The sequence below is a fragment of the Hemibagrus wyckioides genome, linkage group LG21 (assembly GCF_019097595.1).
Source record: "Hemibagrus wyckioides isolate EC202008001 linkage group LG21, SWU_Hwy_1.0, whole genome shotgun sequence".
NCBI lineage: Eukaryota > Metazoa > Chordata > Actinopteri > Siluriformes > Bagridae > Hemibagrus > Hemibagrus wyckioides.
In genome coordinates, this window is record NC_080730.1 from 13238487 (window position 1) to 13261761 (window position 23275).

General features: G+C 39.0%; 1 protein-coding gene across 1 annotated transcript in view; it reads left to right on the forward strand.

The window, feature by feature from the left end:
- atp2b4 (ATPase plasma membrane Ca2+ transporting 4) overlaps positions 1–23275 on the forward strand; it is a 111530-nt gene that overhangs the window by 50982 nt on the left and 37273 nt on the right. The window contains 5 exon segments of the mRNA XM_058372830.1: positions 9681–9878; positions 12958–13215; positions 16964–17089; positions 19115–19240; positions 20965–21000. Of these exon segments, the coding sequence (XP_058228813.1) occupies positions 9681–9878; positions 12958–13215; positions 16964–17089; positions 19115–19240; positions 20965–21000 (744 nt within the window).

A 23275-nucleotide genomic window follows, 5' to 3' on the forward strand; every position in this document is an offset into this window, starting at 1 on the left:
AGCTTATGTACTTACAAGCAAGTTAAGAAATAGGGTCATTAAATCCTGATGCACTTTTGCTCGTGCGGTTAGGGTCAGCCACATAGGTCACTCGTTCCGCTTTAATATTTTTACCGAATTGAGCTCTAAGATTAGGCTGAATGAACCAACTTACAGTAACAATTTCTATCTTTCTGTCCAAACATCGATTTGTTTATTGATTCAGTCTTTGCTATGAGCACACACATTCATTTTCTGTGACAGTTATGTTCTGCGACAGTTATTTCCTCTGACAAGCCATATGTCAGGCTTGCATTTGAATGTTTGTATCTTTTGGCATATATAGTGTAAAAATTACCGTAACTGCAGCATGAAGCAGCGCACGCAAAGACATGTATTTCATAATTTGCTCTAAGAGGCGTGGGGTTGCTGGCACGGTAACTGCTCCGTGTTTGCACTGTAGATTTGTCAGTAAAGAGAACTTTTGTGTGTGTATTTAATCAGGCCGAGTCTTCCCGTCGCCGGTGTACGTTAACAGGTTGTGTGTTGAAACGACTGCTCAGGAAGAGTAATGTTGTGATGGAAAGATGGATAAGCTGTGCTGAGGCACAAACATTCACTCACACACACGCACTCGGTTGGATAGTGCAATGGCTGCCCTCCAAAAAGCCGCAGCCCTTATGCCGTCCATGTGTTCAAGAACTCAATCACTGCTCTTAGCCAGGTTTAGAGCAGAACAACACACAGGATGATGGTGAGCTGCGCAGATCACAGAATACTGCATTACTATTGCATTACTAGTGATTAGTCAGATTTTTGATGATACTGCATTAGACGAGGCGACACACACCACTGCACTTGCAAATAGAGGTTTGGAAATTGCAGCGTATGATACTGCAACTCTGTGATTGATGATCCATTATGATCATCTTCATGCCCTGAAATAGTGCACAGCCCCTGAGCCTGTGATTCTCCCATATTATAGAAGAGCATAACATGTAAAGACGCACTGCTCCCCCCCCCACCTTTTTTCATTGTCTCTCTCTCTCTCTCTCTCTCTCTCGCTCTCTCTCGCTCTCTCTCCCTACTCTACTCACTTGGGTCTTGCCTGTTGAAACTCAGCCTGTTGTGCTTGGCCGTCCTCCCAGCCTGTGTGACCGCTGCAGCCCCTATTAACGGTTCTGCTCCATTGCCATCACAGCGCACAAACACACACACACACACACACACACATATATGCAGCCTTCTCCGTCAATCACCTTCACACCCGCATCTCCTGAGATGACTAAGGCAGTCAGTGACTTCTTGGCTCTTGTAAATCTCAGAAGAATCAGCAGAAAAATAATATTTGTTTTGATTATTCTATTAAATGAGCTGTTTGCTGGATTATTGCAAGTAATCAGCTACACAATATATCATGATTAGTTGTGCTGCACTTAACACAGAAATGGTACAGTGTCATCACCATATTAAGCATGCAAGCGGTAAGAGAGAATTCAAGGAAAACATGAAATATTTAAGACGTATTCAAACTAGAGTTATCTAGAAGCAGTTCCTTTCAGCTTTTAATATTAGTAACGATGCAGTTTGCAAACGGTGTGGAAATATAACCTGAAAATAGGTAAACGCGAAAGCACTACAGCCAAACTGAAAACGCAACAGCAAGACTGAGTAAATATTAGCAAATCTGAAAAACAATCAACAGCGAATCTGAAAAACGCTAAGCCAAAACCACTACAGCAAATACCTAAACACTCCACATGAATCGTACAGCAAAAACATGATTACTACGGCAAAAACCTAAACATGAACGTTACAGTAAAAAACATAAATGTTATAATAAAAACATCAACATTACGGTAAAAAACATGAACGTTACAGTAAAAAACATGAATGTTATGATAAACATCAACATTACAGTAAAAAATATGAATGTTATGATAAACATCATTACAGTAAGAAACATGGACATTACAGTAAAAAAATGAACGTTACAGTAAAAAACATGAATGTTATGATAAACATCATTACAGTAAGAAACATGGACATTACAGTAAAAAAATGAACGTTACAGTAAAAAACATGAATGTTATGATGAACATCATTACAGTAAGAAACATGGACATTACAGTAAAAAAATGAACGTTACAGTAAAAAACATGAATGTTATGATGAACATCAACATTACAGTAAAAACATGAATGTTATGATAAACATCAACATTACAGTAAAAAACATGAATGTTATGATAAACATCATTACAGTAAGAAACATGGACATTACAGTAAAAAAATGAATGTTACAGTAAAAAACATGAATGTTATGATAAACATCAACATTACAGTAAAAAATATGGACGTTACAGTAAAAAATATGAATGTTATGATGAACATCAACATTACAGTAAAAAACATGAATGTTATAATAAAAACATCAACATTACAGTAATAAACATGAATGTTACGGTAAAAAACATGAATGTTATAATAAAAACATCAACATTACAGTAATAAACATGAATGTTACGGTAAAAAAACAGGAATGTTACGAAAAACGTGAACGCTACAGCAAAACCGAAAACGACGGCAAAAATATAAACGCTACAGAAAAACCCTCCAAAAAGCTCTAAAGCAAAGCTAACAACTCTACTGCAAAAATGTAAAAGCTACGGCAAAACTGCCAAAAATTTCACTATATAAACATAAACGCTACAGCAAAACTGAAAAATCACCAAAAAAAGCTGAAATACTAGACAAAACATAAACCCTACAGCAAAAATGTAAGCGCTACAAGAATATCAAAAAACTTTACAGCAAATTCACAAACACATCATTAGAAACTTAAAACAGAAAAAGTAGCTGCTTTTTCGATACGCTGTCAGCTTTGTGTGCTCTTGATAGGAGTGTATGAAATCCTGCCATAAGGAAGTCAGTTAATAAGAAGAACATTCATTTCCTGTTTATCAGGAAGTAGTTTTGCTCTTTTGTTTTGGAGTTAGATGTCTTTTGCACTTCAGCATGCCTCCACGAAAAGCAACAAGTAACTCGTTTAAATCCTCCACCATGTTCACTTGGGCTTCACAAAGGAGCTGCAGCGCTACAGAAATGTGAGCATGTTGACATTTTACTTGCAAAACCTGCACTGATAATGAGCTTATAAAAATAAATAAGGAAGTAAATATGTAAATAAGTAAATATGGTGCCAGCCACAGGGGAAGACTAGTTGTAAATCAGCACGAGTTTTTAACATTAGTGTCTTCTCGCTTTCCAAAACATATATTGGATCTGCCTTGAGGAAAATTTACAGTTTTAATCGTGGTCACAAGTCTGCTCCCATTGTCCTGCCATTAGACTGTTATTATTACCACATGAAGACTGAAGACATTTCAGGTGTCACTTTAATGAAGAAGCAGAAAGTCTTTGTAACATGGATGAATAATAACTCGGTTATTATTCTAAATATATTATATCATTAGTCTGTGATTATATAAAGATATTACTCTGTTTTTATTTTAAAAATAATAAATATATTTAAAAATAAATATTTTATTTTTAATTAAAATTCGGAATAATTAAATAATAATAATAATATATATTATTAAAAATAATAATAAAATAATAATAATTAAAATATTTTCCGAATATTGTCTACATCATCAGGTATTTGTGCTTTTTTTTTTTATTATTATTATTATTATTTTTTTTTTTAAAATGTCACTCAGTCACTGATGACATTAAAAGCTTTTCTTTTCTTTTTTTGCCAGTTGCTATGTTTTCATTTCTTTTTCATTCATTTCAGTTCATTTATTTTTCTCTCATCCTGATAAAATGCTTCACACGTTTTGTATGAATGATTACTGAAAATACTGAAAAACCCGTGTGTGGCCCACGTTGCAGCTCTGCTAGCAAATCCTCAGGAAGATTCTATATAAATGTATATGTTGTATAGAGCCATGACCATCTCAACTAAAGAGCATCACGTGGAATTTCTGCCTGTTTGGGGGTGCCGATGTTCAGTTTCATATTTCTTCGTCATGTCGCACTGCATAGTGGTGATTAATGCCTCATATCTAACCAGTCACTCAGGGATTTAAGAATTTGTAATTTGCCAGAAGTATTTCTGTTTTCACCTTTCCTACTAGAAGCAATATTTTATTGAAAAAAACAAAAACTGCTATTTTTTGTCTTCAGAGTAAAAGCTGATATCAAACCCATTTCTGCTCTCTGAGACCTCGCAAGTGCTTGATCTAAAATGTGAAGGTGTTCTCTTCAACCACTAAAATTCGGTACAGATCTCCGAATTTTATCCAACAGATCTCCAAACAAACATGTCAAACATGTCACACTGAAAGCCATCAGACATGCGACCAGAAAATAATTCAAGTTGATTGAAAACGTCCCATAAGTCGATTTCCCCAGTATGCTTGGTGAAAAAAGAAAAGAAAGAAAGAAAGAAAAAGAAGTATTAAGTATTATAGTTTTATTTTATTTTATTTTATTTTATTTTATTTTATTATTCTGTGATTTCTGTGTTTATTTGCAAGGTCTGTTTATTTGTTTATTTATTTATTTATTTGAGAATTGACTTTCTGTACAAATTCCAAACACATGCACTTAAATGTTGTTATTATTGTTATTAGTATTTTTTTTTATCACCTATCCCTACCTAAGAAGTATTCCTTTTCCATGCTTTTATTTGTCAAATATAACACTTAATATCATTATCTGACCAAAAGATTCCCAACCCCAAGTCAGTGTGGATGATTGATTAGGAAATCATTGAGAGAATGTTCTGGGAGAAATGCTTCATGACTTAATATTCCATGCTAATGAATGCCTTTCCAAGCTAATTAAAAGTGGAATGTGGGTAAGCCTTGTCCGGAATGTGAAAAAAACAGAGATCACATTTTATTCAAATCAACTAATTAACACAACAACTGTTCACTGGACAAATGGCGGTGTCCTGAAACATTCATATATGTTCACTTCTCCTAGTGCACTTAACTCATTCACTAGCTTATATGATATTACAGCACATCAGTTTCCAGGCACGTGGGACTGGACAAGCCAACAACTTGCTAGCTAATGAGTTTAGGATTCGTCCAATCTCTGAGTAAATAACAGCTACTAACATATCAATGGAAGATATTTGTAGGTTGTATCTATAAATTCAAACAGTAACACCGTAACACCGTGATATTCAACATGCACTTTATTACACTGAGCGCCTCGGTATCTAACACCGCTTCTGTGTTGCATTATGGAAACATTTGTACATCATTCTTCGGCTGCAGATATAAAAAATTAAAAAAAATCCTTTTCAGAAGGCAATGTAAGGACAGCTGTTATTTGCAGCCAAGTTTCAGAGCAACATTGTATTCCTTCTGGGCAAAGACAAGAGCATAATTCTCTACAGACATGTGGAAAATGTGACGGACATGGCCGACAGGACTGTTAGTCCAACTACAGAGTATGTTTACAAGTAAATTCGTTGCTCGTCTCATAGCTAGCGTTCTGTACCTCTGAAGCCAGTAGCTTACATCCTCCAGAGCACATCGTGTCTTCTTTGCTCTGAGCTTCATCTGTATTCATCACCGTGAGTGTGGCGACTGGGACGAGGGTGTTTGCAAGGCCAGTGGTCTGATTTCTATCACTGTCGTTTCTCCTCGGAACCGTCATGCCTCTGTTTGACAGGGATGGATACAGATCTAGCAGAAATTTCTGAGCGTGGCGTACGTCCGTCATTTTCAGGCCTCACTAAGGTCGTTTTTCTGACATAAACCTGATATTATTGCTTCTCTGCCATTCATTCATTTGTACAGACGCGGACTGTCGATGGGGCTTTTTTTCTCTTTATTTTTTTTATTCCCCCTAAAGCAGTGCGTGGGCGCAGAAGAAAAGCTCATGGAGGATCTGCAGGAATCCATTGTCATTAAAATGCTGCCTTCGACTCAGCTATTCCTCCGGGAGGCCCTTGATGCTTTCGCCTTCATTCCCAATCTCGTAAAAAATGCCAGCGCACATACAAATTACGCCGCTGCAGTTAGTCGCCATCGCCCACATCGCTAATATGAGAGAGAGAGAGAGAGAAGGGAAATGGTGGAAATTACTCCTGACCTTATGCCCCTCAAGCTAACTTGTACAACCTGGCGAAAATAACGATTAGTCAATTAGTGGGGAGTTGTCTCATGTTATTAAAGAGCTCAGCAGTGAGGACAGACCGTCTGATTGTGCATGAGGAAGTACTGCATCAACACCACTGATGGTTTAATAGCTGAACCCCAAAGATCTGATGAAATGTGTGGATCAGCTGATGGGAGGGGAGGGGAGGGGAGGGGGGGTGGCAGGCAGAGAGACAGACAGATAGACAGAGGCACAGAGCGATACATAGACAGACAGAGAGGCAGAAAGAGAGGCACACAGACAGAGACACGAGACAGATAGACAGAGACACCGAGAGATACACCTACAGACTGAGAGACAGACAGAGACATGGAGATAGATGGACAGAGAGAGAGAGGTTTTTTTTTCCGTTTTCAATCATATTTGTCCTGATTCATCATCCTGATTCATCCTGATTCCTTTCTGTTTTCCTTTAGTTTTTGAGCATACAGATTGTCTTAACTCGCAATAAGCTATAATCATTATTATGCTCTGAGATTTTGTTCACTGAAGCTTAGATTTTTGGCCAAAAGGGTAGTTTAAATTTTTGAAGACTTAAATCTGACAGCATATCAAAATCTATTATTTCAGTCATTTTCAATGACTGGCCATTTTATTAGGAACATTGATGCAGTTTTGAATGCCACAGCCTGTCTGAGTGATGTTGCTGACCAGAATCACAGGATTGTTCAGCAACTCCTTGTGCAGTCATGCCATGAAGTCAGAGCTGGTCTGTGATTAAACCGTGGTCTTACTCAGAGCTAGGGTGATGACCCAAATACAGCAAATGTCTCTTTTAGTTATGAAAATTATTACAAAATTATTAAATACTTTCTAATCTTATTTATAAGCATTCATCTTTTATATTTCTCTATTTATATTTCCATATGTTGGTTTTCAAGAAGTTTATGCTGTAAATATGAATGGTTTTTTTTAATTAGTTTTTATTTATTTTTTTTTAAATTTATTTATTTATTTTTATTTTAATTAAAAGCATCAAGAGATTTTAGCGAGTGTTGGCATGCATCACCTTTGAAAATGGTGCAAATAAATAATGATTTATAATGATAAGCGGTCCAAAAAAGAAATTAATAATAATTGTAAAATAGTTAATTTAAAAAAATTGTTCCCACTCACATTGCAGTGGGAAAAGCTGTTTATGATGGCAGTTTATGATGGCATTCTCTCTTTCTCTCTCTCTCTCTCTCTCTCTCTCTGTCTGTCTCTCTCACTCACTCACTCACACACACACACACACAAACACACACAAGCATGCTTACACACACATGGCCCTAGCTTATTCCTGGCTTTGTCTGCAGGCCTTGCAATAAACTGGCAGGTCAGAGGCGAGCTGGAGATTGGTTTTCTGTGACTTCGCTTCCACACACACACCCACACACACACTCCTACTCACAGCGACCACCTGCTCCTGTTCTTGCTCTGGAATGGAGAGAAGCTGTCGCATGTCCACAGAGCTTCTGGGATATCTGAGCAAACAGGGAGAAGCGAGACCTTGAAGAATGGTGGGACAATTACAGAGTGATAACATGCTCACAGCGATCAGATGTTAGAGTTAATTAAAGGGGTGGGGTTGGGGTATGGGGGCGGGTCATAAAAGGAAACACTTGGGACACTGTAAACAGATGCCGCTAGTGGTCTGTCTCTCTCTCTCTCTCTCTCTCTCTCTTTCTCTCTCAGACACAAACGCTTTCATACACTCTGCATGTTTATCTGTCCAGCTGGCACACTTCTGGAGTGGAAGTGATGTGGCTGTTTTGGAAAGGAGCACCTGGGTTACAATATGCATTCAGCACGCACATACATGTGCACAGACACTGAACACACCCACTAGCAGTGGCATGATTTAGATGCTATCATGGTCAAATTAAAATAATACGACTTTCCAGGAAATTTATCCCGACCTGCCGTGCAGCTCATTTTTTGTATTTCTGATGCTGCTTGTAATGATTACTCACCTCAACTTTACAGCTATTACACATGTCTCTGGCAGGAAGTACAGTTTGACGTGTTGAATATGGGAGTCTGGGATGCTTTTCTGATCACCACAGTTGTAAAGAGTGAGTATATGAAAGACTTTAGCCATTTGGTCAGCACAAGCCAGTCCGTTTATTCGCTGACCACCTCTTTTATTAACAAGGCTTTCTTGCCGAACTGGTGCTCACTTGATGCTTTTTTTTTTTTTTTTTGCTTTTCACACCATTCTGTAAACCCTAGAGACTGTGTGTGTGTGTGTGCGTGTGTGCGTGCGTGCGCGTGTGTGTGCGCGTGCGCGCGTGTGTGTGCGTGTGTGTGAATCCCAGGAGATCAGTAGTTTCTCAAATACTCCAGCCAGCATATCTGGCACCAACAGTTGAAGCCACAATGATCGAATTTTTATTCTTTGCTCTGATGTTCGATGTGAACATTAACCGAAGCTCTTGTGCTGTTGTGATTAGACCAGGCAGGTGTACATGGTGTTAAAATACCTTGTTAAAGAATTGAATTAATCTGAAATCGTGTAAATCATATGAAAGAACAACTTGTTAGAGGATGCTCCAGCAGTTAACCTGTCCAAATAATTGCATCCAGTGTGTTAAATCTTATTTAATGGCCTTTTCTTTGAAAATAATGTGGAATATGACTCCTTTTAAATCCAAACCCTACCATGGTGTTCTGAGGTTAATTTAATTTTATTTATAAAGCTCTTTCAACAATGAACATCACCTGTATAGAAATCTGGATGTAGCTTAAGATCCTCAATGAGCATGAACAGCAAGGAAGAGCTCCTTCACGTGATTGATGCTACTGTGAATTTTTCCTGCTATACATAGCCATTTTGTTACACCTGCAGTCATTCCTGCCCGTCAACTTTATCAGCAGAAAGTGTAGTAGAACGGAAAACGAAATGAAACCCAGCTGCAGCTCCAGAGCACGATCCACCCAGTCAGATTGTGTCTCTGGAGCAGGGTGTGTTTAGGTTGGGCTTAACCTGCAACCTTCTTTGCTGTTTAATGCTTTATGTTCACTTACGCTCACAGAGATGTGAATGGAAACACCAGGGGCGTCGCCATTTATGACCTCTCGGTATCGAGCAAAATGAGGTCTGAGTATTCTTTGCACAACAAGGGCTAGGCTGTTGACCAAATACAGCTTCTCCTTTAAGGAAACTCTGACTGCTTTCCATCCATGCAAAATGGCTCACAGGGTTGACTAGAGTTCATCTAGTCAATGGGATGGGTGTCATTGACACATTCAGCATTTGGTGAATACAGTTGAAATAATTATTGGCATTTCTACAGGTGACAAAAAATGCATGGATTATTTTATGTTATTGTGTCATAAGATCATAAGTTCATGCATAAGGACCAGGATAAAAATTCCCATGAAATATTATGCTGTGTCATAGTGCTGTGATAATGGAAAATGATAGTTGTTTATCTCAATCGGCCAGTTTTACTCCAAGCTTTTGTGCCGCTGTTTTATAATTAGCATTGTTTTGCGCAAAGCATTTACAGCGTTCCATTTGTTGTCGATCCCCAGGGCTCTCTGGAAACCCGGCGGACCTGGAAAAACGCCACACGGCCTTCGGGAAGAACTTCATCCCTCCTAAAAAGCCCAAGACCTTCTTGCAGCTGGTGTGGGAGGCATTGCAGGACGTCACGCTAATCATCTTGGAGATAGCTGCCATAATTTCTTTGGGCCTGTCCTTCTACCACCCACAGGGAGATGACAGTGATGGTGAGAGAGACAGCAGCATTTCAGACTTCTCAACATTTGCATTGTATTGCAGCTTAGAGGTAATTACAAAGTTAGACAATTGGATGTGTGTTTATTGATTCGAGAAGCTTTTATCCGAAGAGATAAGAGAGGCAGAATCCAATCCGAGCTGTTAAAAGAAATCTGACAGGAATTGAAGTGCCAGTAAGTTTCCAGAACTAAGTTTAAGCACAAACTGGTGTGAAGAAGAGTCAGAACAAAACATGACTAAAATACTAATATTCCTGATTTCTACAAACATTAGTCATAAAGTAGTCAGACAAACAGCCTTACCAAAGTGATCCTTGAGAACAAATCAGTGTCCCCACTCCACAGTCCAACCCCCACAAGTTAGGGATGAGCCTTTATTCAGAAATATTTCATTATTTGTATTTTAAATTTTTTAAAAATTGTAAATTGGATGCATTTTGAGGATTGCAACCTAGCACAGTCACTGAAAAGAACAAACCATAGGTCAGGATATTTTGCAGCATCACCAAGAAAAGGATTAGCTACAAGTTTGAAATAGTTTTGTAAAAAAAAATTGTCACAGGCCCACCCTAATCATCACATCATGGCTAGCTGTCTCAGTGCTACAGCAGATTTTTATTTTATTTTATTTAACTTGATAGTTTGCTAGAGTTGAAGGTATGGACTCAATACCATACTCTTCTGCGTACCTTATGTGCCGAAGGACTGAGAAACTTGCTTATATCAGAGCCATAACATTGCTTTCTGGCATTGTGATTGTTGTCATAAGCCATACGGCAGAAACTCGGAACTCTGCAAACCTTTTGAGTCTAAGAGAGGCAGAAAGTATTTAACATGGTGACAACATAAAAATGTGATTGAATAATTGACATTCAAAAGGATTTCCTAATCTAGAAGGTCCAGAACATTAGTACACAACACTAACCCCTTTCAGTTGGTTAACAGGCTAGTTGACTTTTTTTAGTAGGAAAATAAGTTCATTAACAGTCTTGATAGTAACAGAACAGTGCTGTGTTTATATGCTATATTGTACTCTACTGCCCCCAGTATATCCTTTGGTACTGCAGCATGTGCAAAAATCACAGTTTTACCACTTTGAATGACACAACAGCCATGTTTTGCATATGCATCTGTAATAGCAAGTTTAAACCCATACTGACACATCCCTGTGCACATCCCTGTGGAGTATCCTGAGCCAGGTGTCATGATAAAAGTGTTAACAATTCAGTGCTGTAAATAAAGAGAATAATTTTGTCCATGCTTGTACAAACGGACACTCCTTACCACTCCTCATGCAGCAGTGCTACATCAGTGGTTGAGATTTGAAAGGAAGGCAGCGGGTATCTTTTGTGAACATTGTACTTTCACAACGCTGCATCGTATAACACACGTAATGCTTCATGGGTATATGCATACACGGCATTACCAAGGTGTGCATGTGGCGGTTCCAAAAATTTGAATATTATTTGAACAATGCCTTGAAACATTTTCCTGCCCATCCCTACTGCTGGGAACTGCAGAACTAGGTGTGGATTATTTTTTATTTATTCATTTATTCATCTTTAGTGAGTGCTTTACCACGGTTAGAGTTGTGGTGGATGTGTAAGCTGCTCTGGAAACACTGGGTGTGAGGTGGAAATACACACTGGATAGGACTGCAAACTAAAACAGTTTTAGTAGGGGGAAGAAAAAAAATTGCCCCTAGCAGGATTTTATTTTGTAACACTACTCCAACATTTGCAAAAACAGTTGCTGTGGAAAGTAGAAGTGACCAAGCAGAAACCATGCTAGTCAGTCAGATATGCTAGCTCTGAGTTATGCTAACTACTGTTTACTGAAAGACTAGCTATAAAGCTGGAACAAATTTCTGTATTCAAAGGTAGTAAATAAGTGTGTACAAAACAGTTCGGGAAGTTCACTAGTGTTATGAAATTGATGGCAAGCATTGCAAGTTTCCAGGAATTAGCATCATCATAGCAGGGTGACTGGAGTAGCAACAGAATACAGCAGATTCCAAGTATTCAGTGTGAAAACACTGCCATGTAGTGACTTCTTAGCGAGGATAAACTCGCAGACACATTTTTTATGCATTTTCTCTGACAGAGGGATTAACTTGAGACTGTAGAAAGTTATGGGTATTCAGTTTTAATAAGAACAACGGGACAAAACTCGAAATAGATTCTCTCAATAGGGGTGAAATGCCATTTTTTGACACAGCAGAAACATTATGTAAAATAAAAATGCCAGATGCATTTGACACAACTCATAAACCAGAGTGACGCATATGTTTAATATTTGTACAACCAAGATCTAAGAGCTGTGCATATGAAAATGGAAAAATCTTAGTTTTCTCCAGAGCAATTTATTGTCTGGTAAATACCTATTGTGTGTTTGTTTGTTTTTTTTAATTCAATTATTTATTTATTTAGCTGTAATGTGCCCAGGGTGCTCATATCGTCACAAAGCTCTATCACAGCTTACTGCGATCAGGTTTGTGTTTAGAGACTGTGTGTTAAGGACTCTCTTGTAGTCAAAAGGTTTGATGTAGCCACTGCAGGAGTTGTGAGTTTCCCCCCATATGGCTCACCATGTGAGCGTGACCTTAAAAATTATGTCGAGAAAATGAGGTCAGTGGCGTTTAATCCAAAATGGTAAATAATTCATGTGGTCAGTGAGGGTTTTTTTCTTTTTTTTGAGAATATGCATAATGCACTGCTGTGTGTTTTCAAAGCCAAAACGTGTGTGTGTGTGTGTGGCCCAGACCAGTTATGTTTTCCTGGTGGTCTAGAAATGTTGTATATGTTTTAAGAGCTTTCTAGTGGCGTTCAAGGATGGTTTCATAGACGTTTGTTTATTTTAGCAACAAAAGAGCTTTATTTATTTATTTTGAAGCCACCAAAATTTATAAGAAAATGCATGCAGAATGGTGTTAAAGATCTTTTGAAGGGTTTTGCACAAATAGAGCTTATTTTAGTCTTTCATAGTAAATTAGGTACCCTAATTGACCATTTCATTCAGTACCTACTATGTTAGTACTTAGTACTTTTTTGTTCTTTGTTTTTCCTTCCAGCTTGTGGCCAGGCCAGTGGTGGCGTGGAGGACGAAGGTGAAGCGCAGGCTGGTTGGATCGAGGGCGCTGCTATTTTGTTTTCCGTGATCATCGTGGTGTTGGTGACGGCATTCAACGACTGGAGCAAAGAGAAGCAGTTCCGCGGGCTGCAGAGTCGCATCGAACAGGAGCAGAAGTTCACCGTCATCCGCAAGGGTCAAGTGATCCAGATCCCTGTGGCTGAGATCGTGGTGGGAGATATCGCGCAGATCAAATACGGTAGGACGAGTTGACAAAGCGCATGAGCTGATAGAGGGAATGAAAGCCAAGGGTGCATGTGGTTCAAGGGAAAATATCAAGGATGGGATGATGTGATGTGGCCTGACGCAAAGCAGAGACTTGCTGTTTCCAGACTGAGGTTCACTATTTTTCAATAACAGTGCACTATTAACAGTTTTATTCGTCTTCTGCCACAGCAATTTGACATTTGCAATTTTTAAAAGCGAGTTATGTCATAACATAACAGTGACATGTCTTACTTTTTTAACAGGTTATTTTTTTGTAATGATTTAACAAGTTTTTTTATACACTTGGAGACTGATATTGAGGCAAAAAAGAGACTGGTGAGAGAACAACAGAGTATTAAAGTTAAGATTTTTTTTTTATTTTAATTTAAACACACACACCTACGCTTCAATTTCCAAGAAACCAGAAAGAGCTACTGAAAGTCCTCCTGAAGTCTCTCCTGTTGCTGATAACATACTGACTGTTACAAAGTGCTGACTAATGCATAAATCCCGAAAGCTTCAGCATATCAATTAAAAATGTCATCAGCATTGTCTGACCAGACACTCAGAGTTCTTTAAGAAATGTACTTCAGCACATTACCCCATATTGAAGGTCACTTCATAATGGAAAGTAAAAGAAAGATGGGAGAAAAAGAAGTGATAGTGTAGTGGAGAGAGGCTGTGTGTGTGAGCCAAGTGTGTAGATAAGCTGAAGCTCTATGAGGTACAGTGGGAGGACATTGTGCAATGCTTAAATATAAGATAGCAGCGAGTACATGCTGTAACACCAGAGTAGACAGGTGGCTGGTGGTGAAGTGTGGCTATAATGTGTGCAGCGTGCTTCATTCCTAATCAGAATCATATTTTCAGGTGTACAGTTAGATTCATGTGTTTGGCAGACATCTTCACCCAAAGCAATTTATAATTGAGGAAGAATTACGTTCCAAGCCAGACCGGGGTATTCCTGTGGCCTTGAGCTCACAACCTTCTCATCCTTGATCTGCCACTTCTCTATGATACACTATATTGCCAAAAGTATTCGCTCACCCATCCAAATAATCAGAATCAGGTGTTCCAATCACTTCCATGGCCACAGGTGTATAAAATCAAGCACCTAGGCATGCAGACTGTTTTTACAAACATTTGTGAAAGAATGGGTCGCTCTCAGGAGCTCAGTGAATTCCAGCGTGGAACTGTGATAGGATGCCACCTGTGCAACAAATCCAGTCGTGAAATTTCCTCGCTCCTAAATATTCCACAGTCAACTGTCAGCTGTATTATAAGAACGTGGAAGTGTTTGGGAACGACAGCAACTCAGCCACGAAGTGGTAGGCCACGTAAACTGACGGAGCGGGGTCAGCGGATGCTGAGGCCCATAGTGCGAAGAGGTCGCCAACTTTCTGCAGAGTCAATCCCTACAGACCTCCAAACTTCATGTGGCCTTCAGATTAGCTCAAGAACAGTGCGCAGAGAGCTTCATGGAATGGGTTTCCATGGCCGAGCAGCTGCATCCAAGCCATACATCACCAAGTGCAATGCAAAGCGTCGGATGCAGTGGTGTAAAGCACGCCGCCACTGGACTCTAGAGCAGTGGAGACGCGTTCTCTGGAGTGACGAATCGCGCTTCTCCATCTGGCAATCTGATGGACGAGTCTGGGTTTGGCAGTTGCCAGGAGAACGGTACTTGTCTGACTGCATTGTGCCAAGTGTAAAGTTTGGTGGAGGGGGGATTATGGTGTGGGGTTGTTTTTCAGGAGCTGGGCTTGGCCCCTTAGTTCCAGTGAAAGGAATTCTGAATGCTTCAGCATACCAAGACATTTTGGACAATTCCATGCTCCCAACTTTGTGGGAACAGTTTGGAGCTGGCCCCTTCCTCTTCCAACATGACTGTGCACCAGTGACCAAAGCAAGGTCCATAAAGACATGGATGACAGAGTCTGGTGTGGATGAACTTGACTGGCCTGCACAGAGTCCTGACCTCAACCCGATAGAACACCTTTGGGGTGAATTAGAGCGGAGACTGAGAGCCAGGCCTTCTCGTCCAACATCAGTGTGTGACCTCACAAATGCGCTTCTGGAAGAATGGTCAAAAATTCCCATAAACACACTCCTAAACCTTGTGGACAGCCTTCCCAGAAGAGTTGAAGCTGTTATAGCTGCAAAGGGTGGACCGACGTCATATTGAACCCTATGGATTAGGAATGGGATGTCACTTAAGTTCATATGCGAGTCAAGGCAGGTGAGCGAATACTTTTGGCAATATAGTGTAGGTTATATAACAGCCACGCAAGTGGTGTCAGGAAGTAGCATTCCCTCTGGATCTACACGACATTTCTAAATCACACTTCGTTCCAAGTCATATGCATCCCGTCTTAATTATTTTTGTTACTTCCTATGTTAGAAACAAGCTTTAGGCTGCATAGCGGCAATAGTAGCAGATTATATATGCCTGGAGGTCCAAGGATCTTGTTTCAGCCCTAGCATGGTTATGACTCATGCTAGCAGGCATAAGTGAGTCACAAGAGATCCACAGGAGAGCGCCGTCTCCATGGTGGCCAAAAGCAAGCAGCCTCGCTCTCACTTCATCTCTGTCAATCTAATATCCTCTTAATAGTCTCACTTTCTTTCTCTTTATGGCTTGTGTTTCCTGAATCTCTTTATATGTTTCTTTACAACGTTTTCCCACCTTCACTCACATTTTGTTTTAAATATTTTGTTGCTTGATTCAGTATAGCCTATTCTCTAATAAACCTGGGAATAAAACCTTTATATAAAAATGTATATACACTGATAAGCTGTAACATTGAAACCACCTGCCTAATATTGTGTAGCTCCCCCTCATGCCACCAGAACAGCTCTAACTCAATCAAGTCATGGACTCCACAAGACCTCAAGGTGTGCTGTGGTATTTGGCACAAGAATTTTAGCAGCAGATACTGTAAGTTGCGAGTTGGGGCCTCTGTAGATCAGACATATTTGTCCAGCACATCCCAAAGATGCTTGTTCAGATTGAGATCTGACGAAGGCCAAGTCAACACCTTTAACTCTTTGTCAAGTTCCTCAAATCATTCCTGAACAATTTTTTGCAGTGTGGCAGAGCACATTATCTTGGTGAAAGACGACATTATGAAATATTATTGCCATCAGTGGGTGTACTTGGTCTGCAGCAATATTTAGGTAGGTGGTATGTGCCAAAGTAACCTCCACATGAAAGCCAGGACCCAATGATTTCCAGCAGAACATGCTGAGAGCAACGCTCTGACTCTACAAGCTGCCTTCTTTCCATAGTGCACCCTGGTGCCATGTCTTCATCAGGATCCCCAGAACAGGCCATCTTCTTCCATTGCTCCATGGGCCATCTCTGATACTCGCATGTCCATTGTATGCACTTTCTTCAGTGTTCAGGGATCAGCATGGGCAAGTCTGTGGCTGTGTAGCAAGCTGCAATTCACTGTGTTCTGAAACCATTCTTCTCTGACCCACTCATCTAGCCACCACAAATTGGCCCTTGTCCCACCTCATTATAACAAGAGAATCAATATTATTCAGGTCACCTTTCAGTGGTTTTTAATGTCATGGATGATCAGTGTCTTTGTGTGTATATATATATAACACTATATTTGATACTTTAAAATCTTCCTATTTTGTACTTATAAAATTAAGGCTTTGCATGGGTCACATGAACATTTATTGCTTAACGGCAAAGAGAACACAAGGCTCATCATTCACTGTGTCCTCAGGTGACCTCCTTCCCTCTGATGGGATTCTGATCCAAGGCAATGACCTAAAGATTGACGAGAGCTCTCTGACCGGCGAGTCTGATCAAGTAAAGAAGTCTCTTGAGAAAGACCCAATGCTGTTGTCCGGTGAGTAGCTGATAATTTAGTACTTTTAGTCTCTAAGCTGCATAGAACATTCTGAAATATTTATAATGCAATAGACATCCTAACCAATATTCTAGTTTCTGTTATCACAGTATCTGCTTTAAACTCAACAGTTTAATGTAGCATTAATTTAACAACATCCAACACTGCTGCATTACTGAATTGTGGAAAACCCTAAATTTTTATTTTTATGTACTTGGTAAAAATTAAGTATGGCCACGTTAATGAAACAGTCTTCAATCCCTAATGAATTAATCATGAACCCATAGAAATGACTACAAATCATGAAGATGGCATTTAATGAGATAAAAGACCTAAGAACAATGAATAGGCCAGGTTAACCAAGCATGTTGTTAATCTGCATTTTAATGAAACACATTTAAAATCTGCATTCATAATGTCCTCTAGAGCACTATTCCAGTTTTTGGGGTGACATAAGAAATTATCTTTGACCGCTTGAGCTGGTCATACCTGCACAGTGCTTATGTTTTGTTTTGACTGATGCTTTCAATATCACTCATCCTTTCCCACTTTGAATAATCCCTTCAGTTCTCACAGTTATTATCTTTAATTGAATGCTTTATTTTCAGATGAACTTATTTGACTGTTTCTCCAAATAATAAAGAATGAATAAAACTACTCTTATTCTAACTGGGATAAAGTAATTAAAGTATTAAAGTATACTCGTAGACAACATGCAACTGCAGCATACTAATGCCTTATAAAATCAGTATTTCTATTAAACTGAGTTTAGCTGAAAGAAATTGCTGTTCCAAAACATCCAAACTTTCATGTTTTCAGCCAGATCTTTCATTTTATGTAACTGTCCTACTGAAATAGTACAGATCTGGCAGAACTTGTGAGTATAATTGGATATAAAGTGAGAATAATGGGGGGCCTTAAACAGAATCTTGCTGGACACTGCATCACTTTGCTTACTGAAGGGTCTTTATTTATCTTTATAAGTAAGAAGTGAACTGTATAGCTTGAAAATGTTCTCAAGCAAATCCACTAAAATGAAATGGCCAACAGTACAGAAATGTATGCACAGTCCCAGGTTAACAGATTGTCATTTACTACTTTAACCAATGCTGATTCTGATTCATGATGCATTACATGCTAGTTATATCTATCTAAAAGAAAAATAGCACAGTTGAAAAATGTGTTTGGAAAACTGACCCAAACTGAGTGGTATAATTATTATGCTTAGTAAGCACTCCTCATGGAAAAAAAGATCATACTTTTCAAAAAGTGCATGTGTGGTTGATCTGAAGACAGTACTGAGGTAAAGAGCTTAGATCAAGCAGGCCTAACTCATCTTAGAGCAATGTAGAAAATTGTGTGTTTTATTTATTCATTACAATACTGTCAGTACTACTATAATCATACGGATCTGCCTAATTCATCCTGGCAATCTGCTACTGCTTGGAATTTCTGCCTTTGTGGCTCTACTGCTGTGTACATTTCCACATGGATACCTTATACATCAAATCTATTCAAAAACTCTTTATGACTGAGTCTGACTCTTGCTTCAGAGGATAATCTTACCTGCATGCTGTAGTTTTTAACCTAAGCGCTGCTACTGTTATCATATAGATACAGGTTCTGTAGTTAGGACTCGTATACACTCATAATCTAATTATTCCTAATCCAACTATGTTGTTCCTAACACTGTACAGGATGAATTCTCTTTTGAGTCTGGTTCATCTCGTAGTTTCTTCCTCATGTCATCTCAGGGTTTTGTCTTGCCACTGCAACCTCTGATGTGTTCATTAGGGACGTAAATTCACATCCTGGTGCTGGACAATTTTGAAATGAATTGAAAAATCCCACTAGGCAACATATCACAGTAGGAATATGGGCATAGACTGTAAACCTTGAAGCTACTTGTGTTATTTGTCCCTGAAGCAGACTGTAGTTTCTTTAGATCTTCACATAGTCTACTAATATCAGGATAGACCTTCAAAGAAAAAAGAATTGAATGCACTTAACCTTGACCTCCTTCAGGAACTCATGTGATGGAGGGTTCTGGGAGGATGGTGGTCACTGCCGTTGGCCTGAACTCCCAGACTGGAATCATTTTCACTCTGCTTGGAGCTGGCGGTGAGGAGGAGGAGAAGAAGGTCAAGAAAGGTAAGTCGACATGTAGTTCATCATCTTTGTATCAGTAAAATCCGGCCAAATCACCCCAACTTTCCCTTCAAATACCCATGGGCAATAGTCTTCTCATCTTAACCCCTCAGAGGTAAGAGGCATTTGAGTAATATATCATTCAGTTTACTTTTTGCCCATCTGAGAACTCATTGTACTAACCTAACTACTAGGATCAAGCATCACAAGAGATGCTTGAAGACAAGATCAAGATGAAGAATGTGTCAGTGGAGATCAGTAACTTCCCCATTTTGGTTTAATTCACGTTAAACTAATCCCTTATCTTGTTTTTGGTTCTCTTTGGTTTTGTTTTGTTTTGTTGTTTGTTTTCTTTGTTGCTTTTTTGTGTATTTTTATTTAACTTAACTGGTTTTCTTGGTCAGATTTACATAACTCATCTTTGCTGGGCCGAACGTGTCATTTCTAAGGCAAGGTGCTTGGGAAGCCAGTTGTTCCAAAATCTACGAAACAAATGAGCAGATGTAGAAATGCAGTCAGCTGTCCATTTAACAGATTTTTCAAATCCTTGCTCTGCTAAACCTACAGCGGCTACAGTACACACACACTGTCCACACACATGCAGACAACTGCTGAAATTACTTAATGCCCTTTGGATTTGATTTCCAATGGGAATATAGGTTTTTGCTCCCAATTCTTGCTCTATATGTTCTTACTTTGAACAGTAAATAAGGACTTTTCTTTAGTTTTTTTTTCCAACATTCAATTTCAGTTAACACCATGCCATGTTTTTTTCTTTTCTTTTTTTTTAAACCAATGTAACTTCAGCTTAGTGTCAGGTCAGAAACATGTTGAGACTTAAGCAGAGGTGCCAACATTTGAGGATTAGCTGTAAGCTCTTACTTTGCTGACGGGAGACACCTGAACGCTACACCTTTCAGCTTTTTCAGTTTAATAGCATTTCAGACCAATAAAAAATAAAATTCACTTAAAGTGAAAAGTCACAGAACATAAAAAACGAGCATTTACCTCTGGTAGTGGTTACTTTTGGTTTGCACTGACTTTATCCAGGTGAAATTCCTTAACCATTACAAATTCCGTAATGATTTTTTTTATTTTATTTTATTCTTATGTTTTTAAATGCTGTCTTGTTCGCTGACATATGCTAGGGTTTTGTGGTAACATTTTTTCCTCCCCTCTCTGACTGTTTGAAGTTTATTGTTAGCAATGTTGGCACCTTTGCATATGGAAAGAAATCCATTAAATCATTTGAAAACCAGCTCAAGGTACATCTTGATTTCTTGAGCCGAATATTGCATTGTAGCAACACATCCCCGAAAGAAATACTTTAACACATTCAGACATGTTTATCCCATTCTACATTAGCGATTATACAATTGCTCCTAAAAGTAAAGGCCTGATTATTGGCTGGTGTATCCAGAGCAAGACATCAGCTAGAGTTAAACTTCTAATCCAGACCAAGAACAGAGGCAATAACTTTTATACATTCTAAAAACGGCTTGGTAATTCTTCTGCAAAATGCCTATGACTACAATTAAAAATGAAAAGCGATGACTGTTGTTTCTTGAGATGACACATTTTAGCCCGCACTCACACTTGTGAAGTTGTATTAATTTATTTCGATCCTGTTTTTGAATCCTTGTTTTCTTTTTGATTTGTGTCTGGTTCATTTACTTTAATCCATGTTATATATCAGTCCTCCGCCCTCTCTCTCTCGTTCTGAACAGGTAAAAAACAAGGAGCCCCTGAAAATCGCAACAAAGGTAACCCCCAGCCCCCCTTTCCCTCTTTCCCCTCCTTCCCCTCCTTTCCCCCTTTCCCTCCCATTCAGCGACAAGTCTTGGAGTCTCGTGTTAATCTCACTCACTCACCTCACTCTAGCTTTCTCTCTCTCTCTCTCTCTCTCTCTCACACACGCTGTTGCTTTGACTCTCTTCCTGCTGAACGTATGGGAGCTTCTTCCCACCTCGCTTTACCTGTGAAAGAGTGCAACTCTCATGTGCTGCAGCAGAGCCGTATCCAACGCTTTAACCAACAAATTAGCCCCAGAATCCCAAAGTGTATTACAGACATTTTAATATAAACATATTTAACGTGATTCAGAGTGGACTTTTCCACCATAAGCCCCAAAACATCCACTGTGCTGGAAAATGATGAGAGAGAAGGGAAGCTGTTGCTCTTTTATTTTAAGGAGCAGTGAAGCCTATTATCTCATATGGTTTAGATTTTACACACACATGCACACACAGGACGCTGATGTCAGCATAGCAAGCACCCACTAACTTCTTACAAGAAAAATGAAAATACAGACTCAACCAAGAAATTTGCACCAAATGTGCTTCAGAATGGAGTAGAGCAGTGTGATGTGTGCAGTGTGTGTGCACAGCAGGTCTTAGCTCAGGTTTGAGAAACATACGTCAAATATTATTCAGTGTTAAAGGGTGCAGCTTCCCTGCACAGACTCCGCCCACTTCCTGTCTGCAATTGTGGACAGAGCATCTGCTTCAGACAGAATCACTCTCAGAACCCACATAGCAGAGAGTTGTATAGAATCCTTAGACTTGCATACTTCTGCAGTTTTTCACAAAGTCATTGTTACGCCTGCATTCATTCATTGTATATCCTGAATTAAAGCTCTGGGGTCGACCGTGTGGGAGTTGCACCCTTTGCCAAATTGGTGGGCTGTAAGTCGTTTATTTTTTATCTATTTCTTGTTTTTTCTTTTTTTTTTTTTATCTTTCTTTCTTTCTTTTTTTTGTGTGTGTCTCACTGTTGCCTTCTTCTAGGGTGTGCTCAGGAACCCATGCTGTCTCGTACACCGTATCCCACATTCACTGTGTGAATACTCTCTCTCTCTCTCTCTCTCTCTCTCTCTCTCTCTCTCTCTCTCTCTCTCTCTCTCTTTCTCTCTCTCTCTCTCTCTTTCTCTCTCTTTCTCTCTCTCTCTCTCTCTGCATTAGTTTTAATTAAAAAGAAATAAAACAAAATCAATCTCCAGATTTTCTGCTTTTTCTTCCTCTTGATCATTGTTTTGTGCTTACTGTATATCTGGTTGTGGGTTTTGTTTTTCCTGATTAATTTTTAATTTTCATTAATTTATTTTTTAATTAATTTATTTATTGAGTCTGGATTTTGTCGAGTCTATAACACCCTCGTCCCCTTCCCTCCTTGTCATGCGTGCTGTCAGTCCGTCAGTCTCAGCTTTCAGGGTGCCTTGTATTACTTTCAAGTGCCTTGTTTTACTTGGGGACTCATTCATTTTCATATGCTACCATTTCAGTATTGGAAATGACGCTCCAGGATAATTTTACACTGCTGTAGTGGGGCTCTAGGTTATCCAGCAGCCCTGACTGCAGAGACGGGAAGGAAATTGGGGGGTGGGATCAATGTTTGACCATAGCAAAAAGCCTAAATTGGATCTTAGATCCCATTATGCTTCTATTTTAGTCAGACGTCCAGTAACGCAATAGGTCTGTCTGAGGAATAATTGAATTATGACAGTCGAACTTCAAGATACAGCGATAAGTGTTCTTGTGAAAGGGGTTTTACCCTGATCATATCTATCTTTCGTTCAGTGCCTGGTCCCCAATCTCAGTCTCGAAAATGAGTAATTGGGTTAGGTTAAATGAGGCAGCACTCAGTCACCCAATAGTGTAAGAGTAGAGTGGATGAATTGTGGAAAGTCATTCCACAGTGAATAGATAAGATGTTAAACTCACCATCTCCTGAGCAGAAATGCAAAATGAAGTTGGCCTTTTCGAAAGATCTCATTAAGATAACTGTTTGAATTTCGTAGAATGTGTGAAGATAAAAATAAAAAGCCTAAATATTATGTTTGTATATTCAGTATAAATATAATGCAATGTATAGTCTACAAAGCCTCAGTCTGTAGCATATCACTGACCTGTAGTGTCCTTAATACAAAGCAGGGTTAATAGGAATGTTTATTATTGTGCTTTGAATGATTGATTATTGATTATTAATATTCAATTCATGTTCAGAAGTAACTTTCTTTAATAACCTGTTAATAATAGTGTG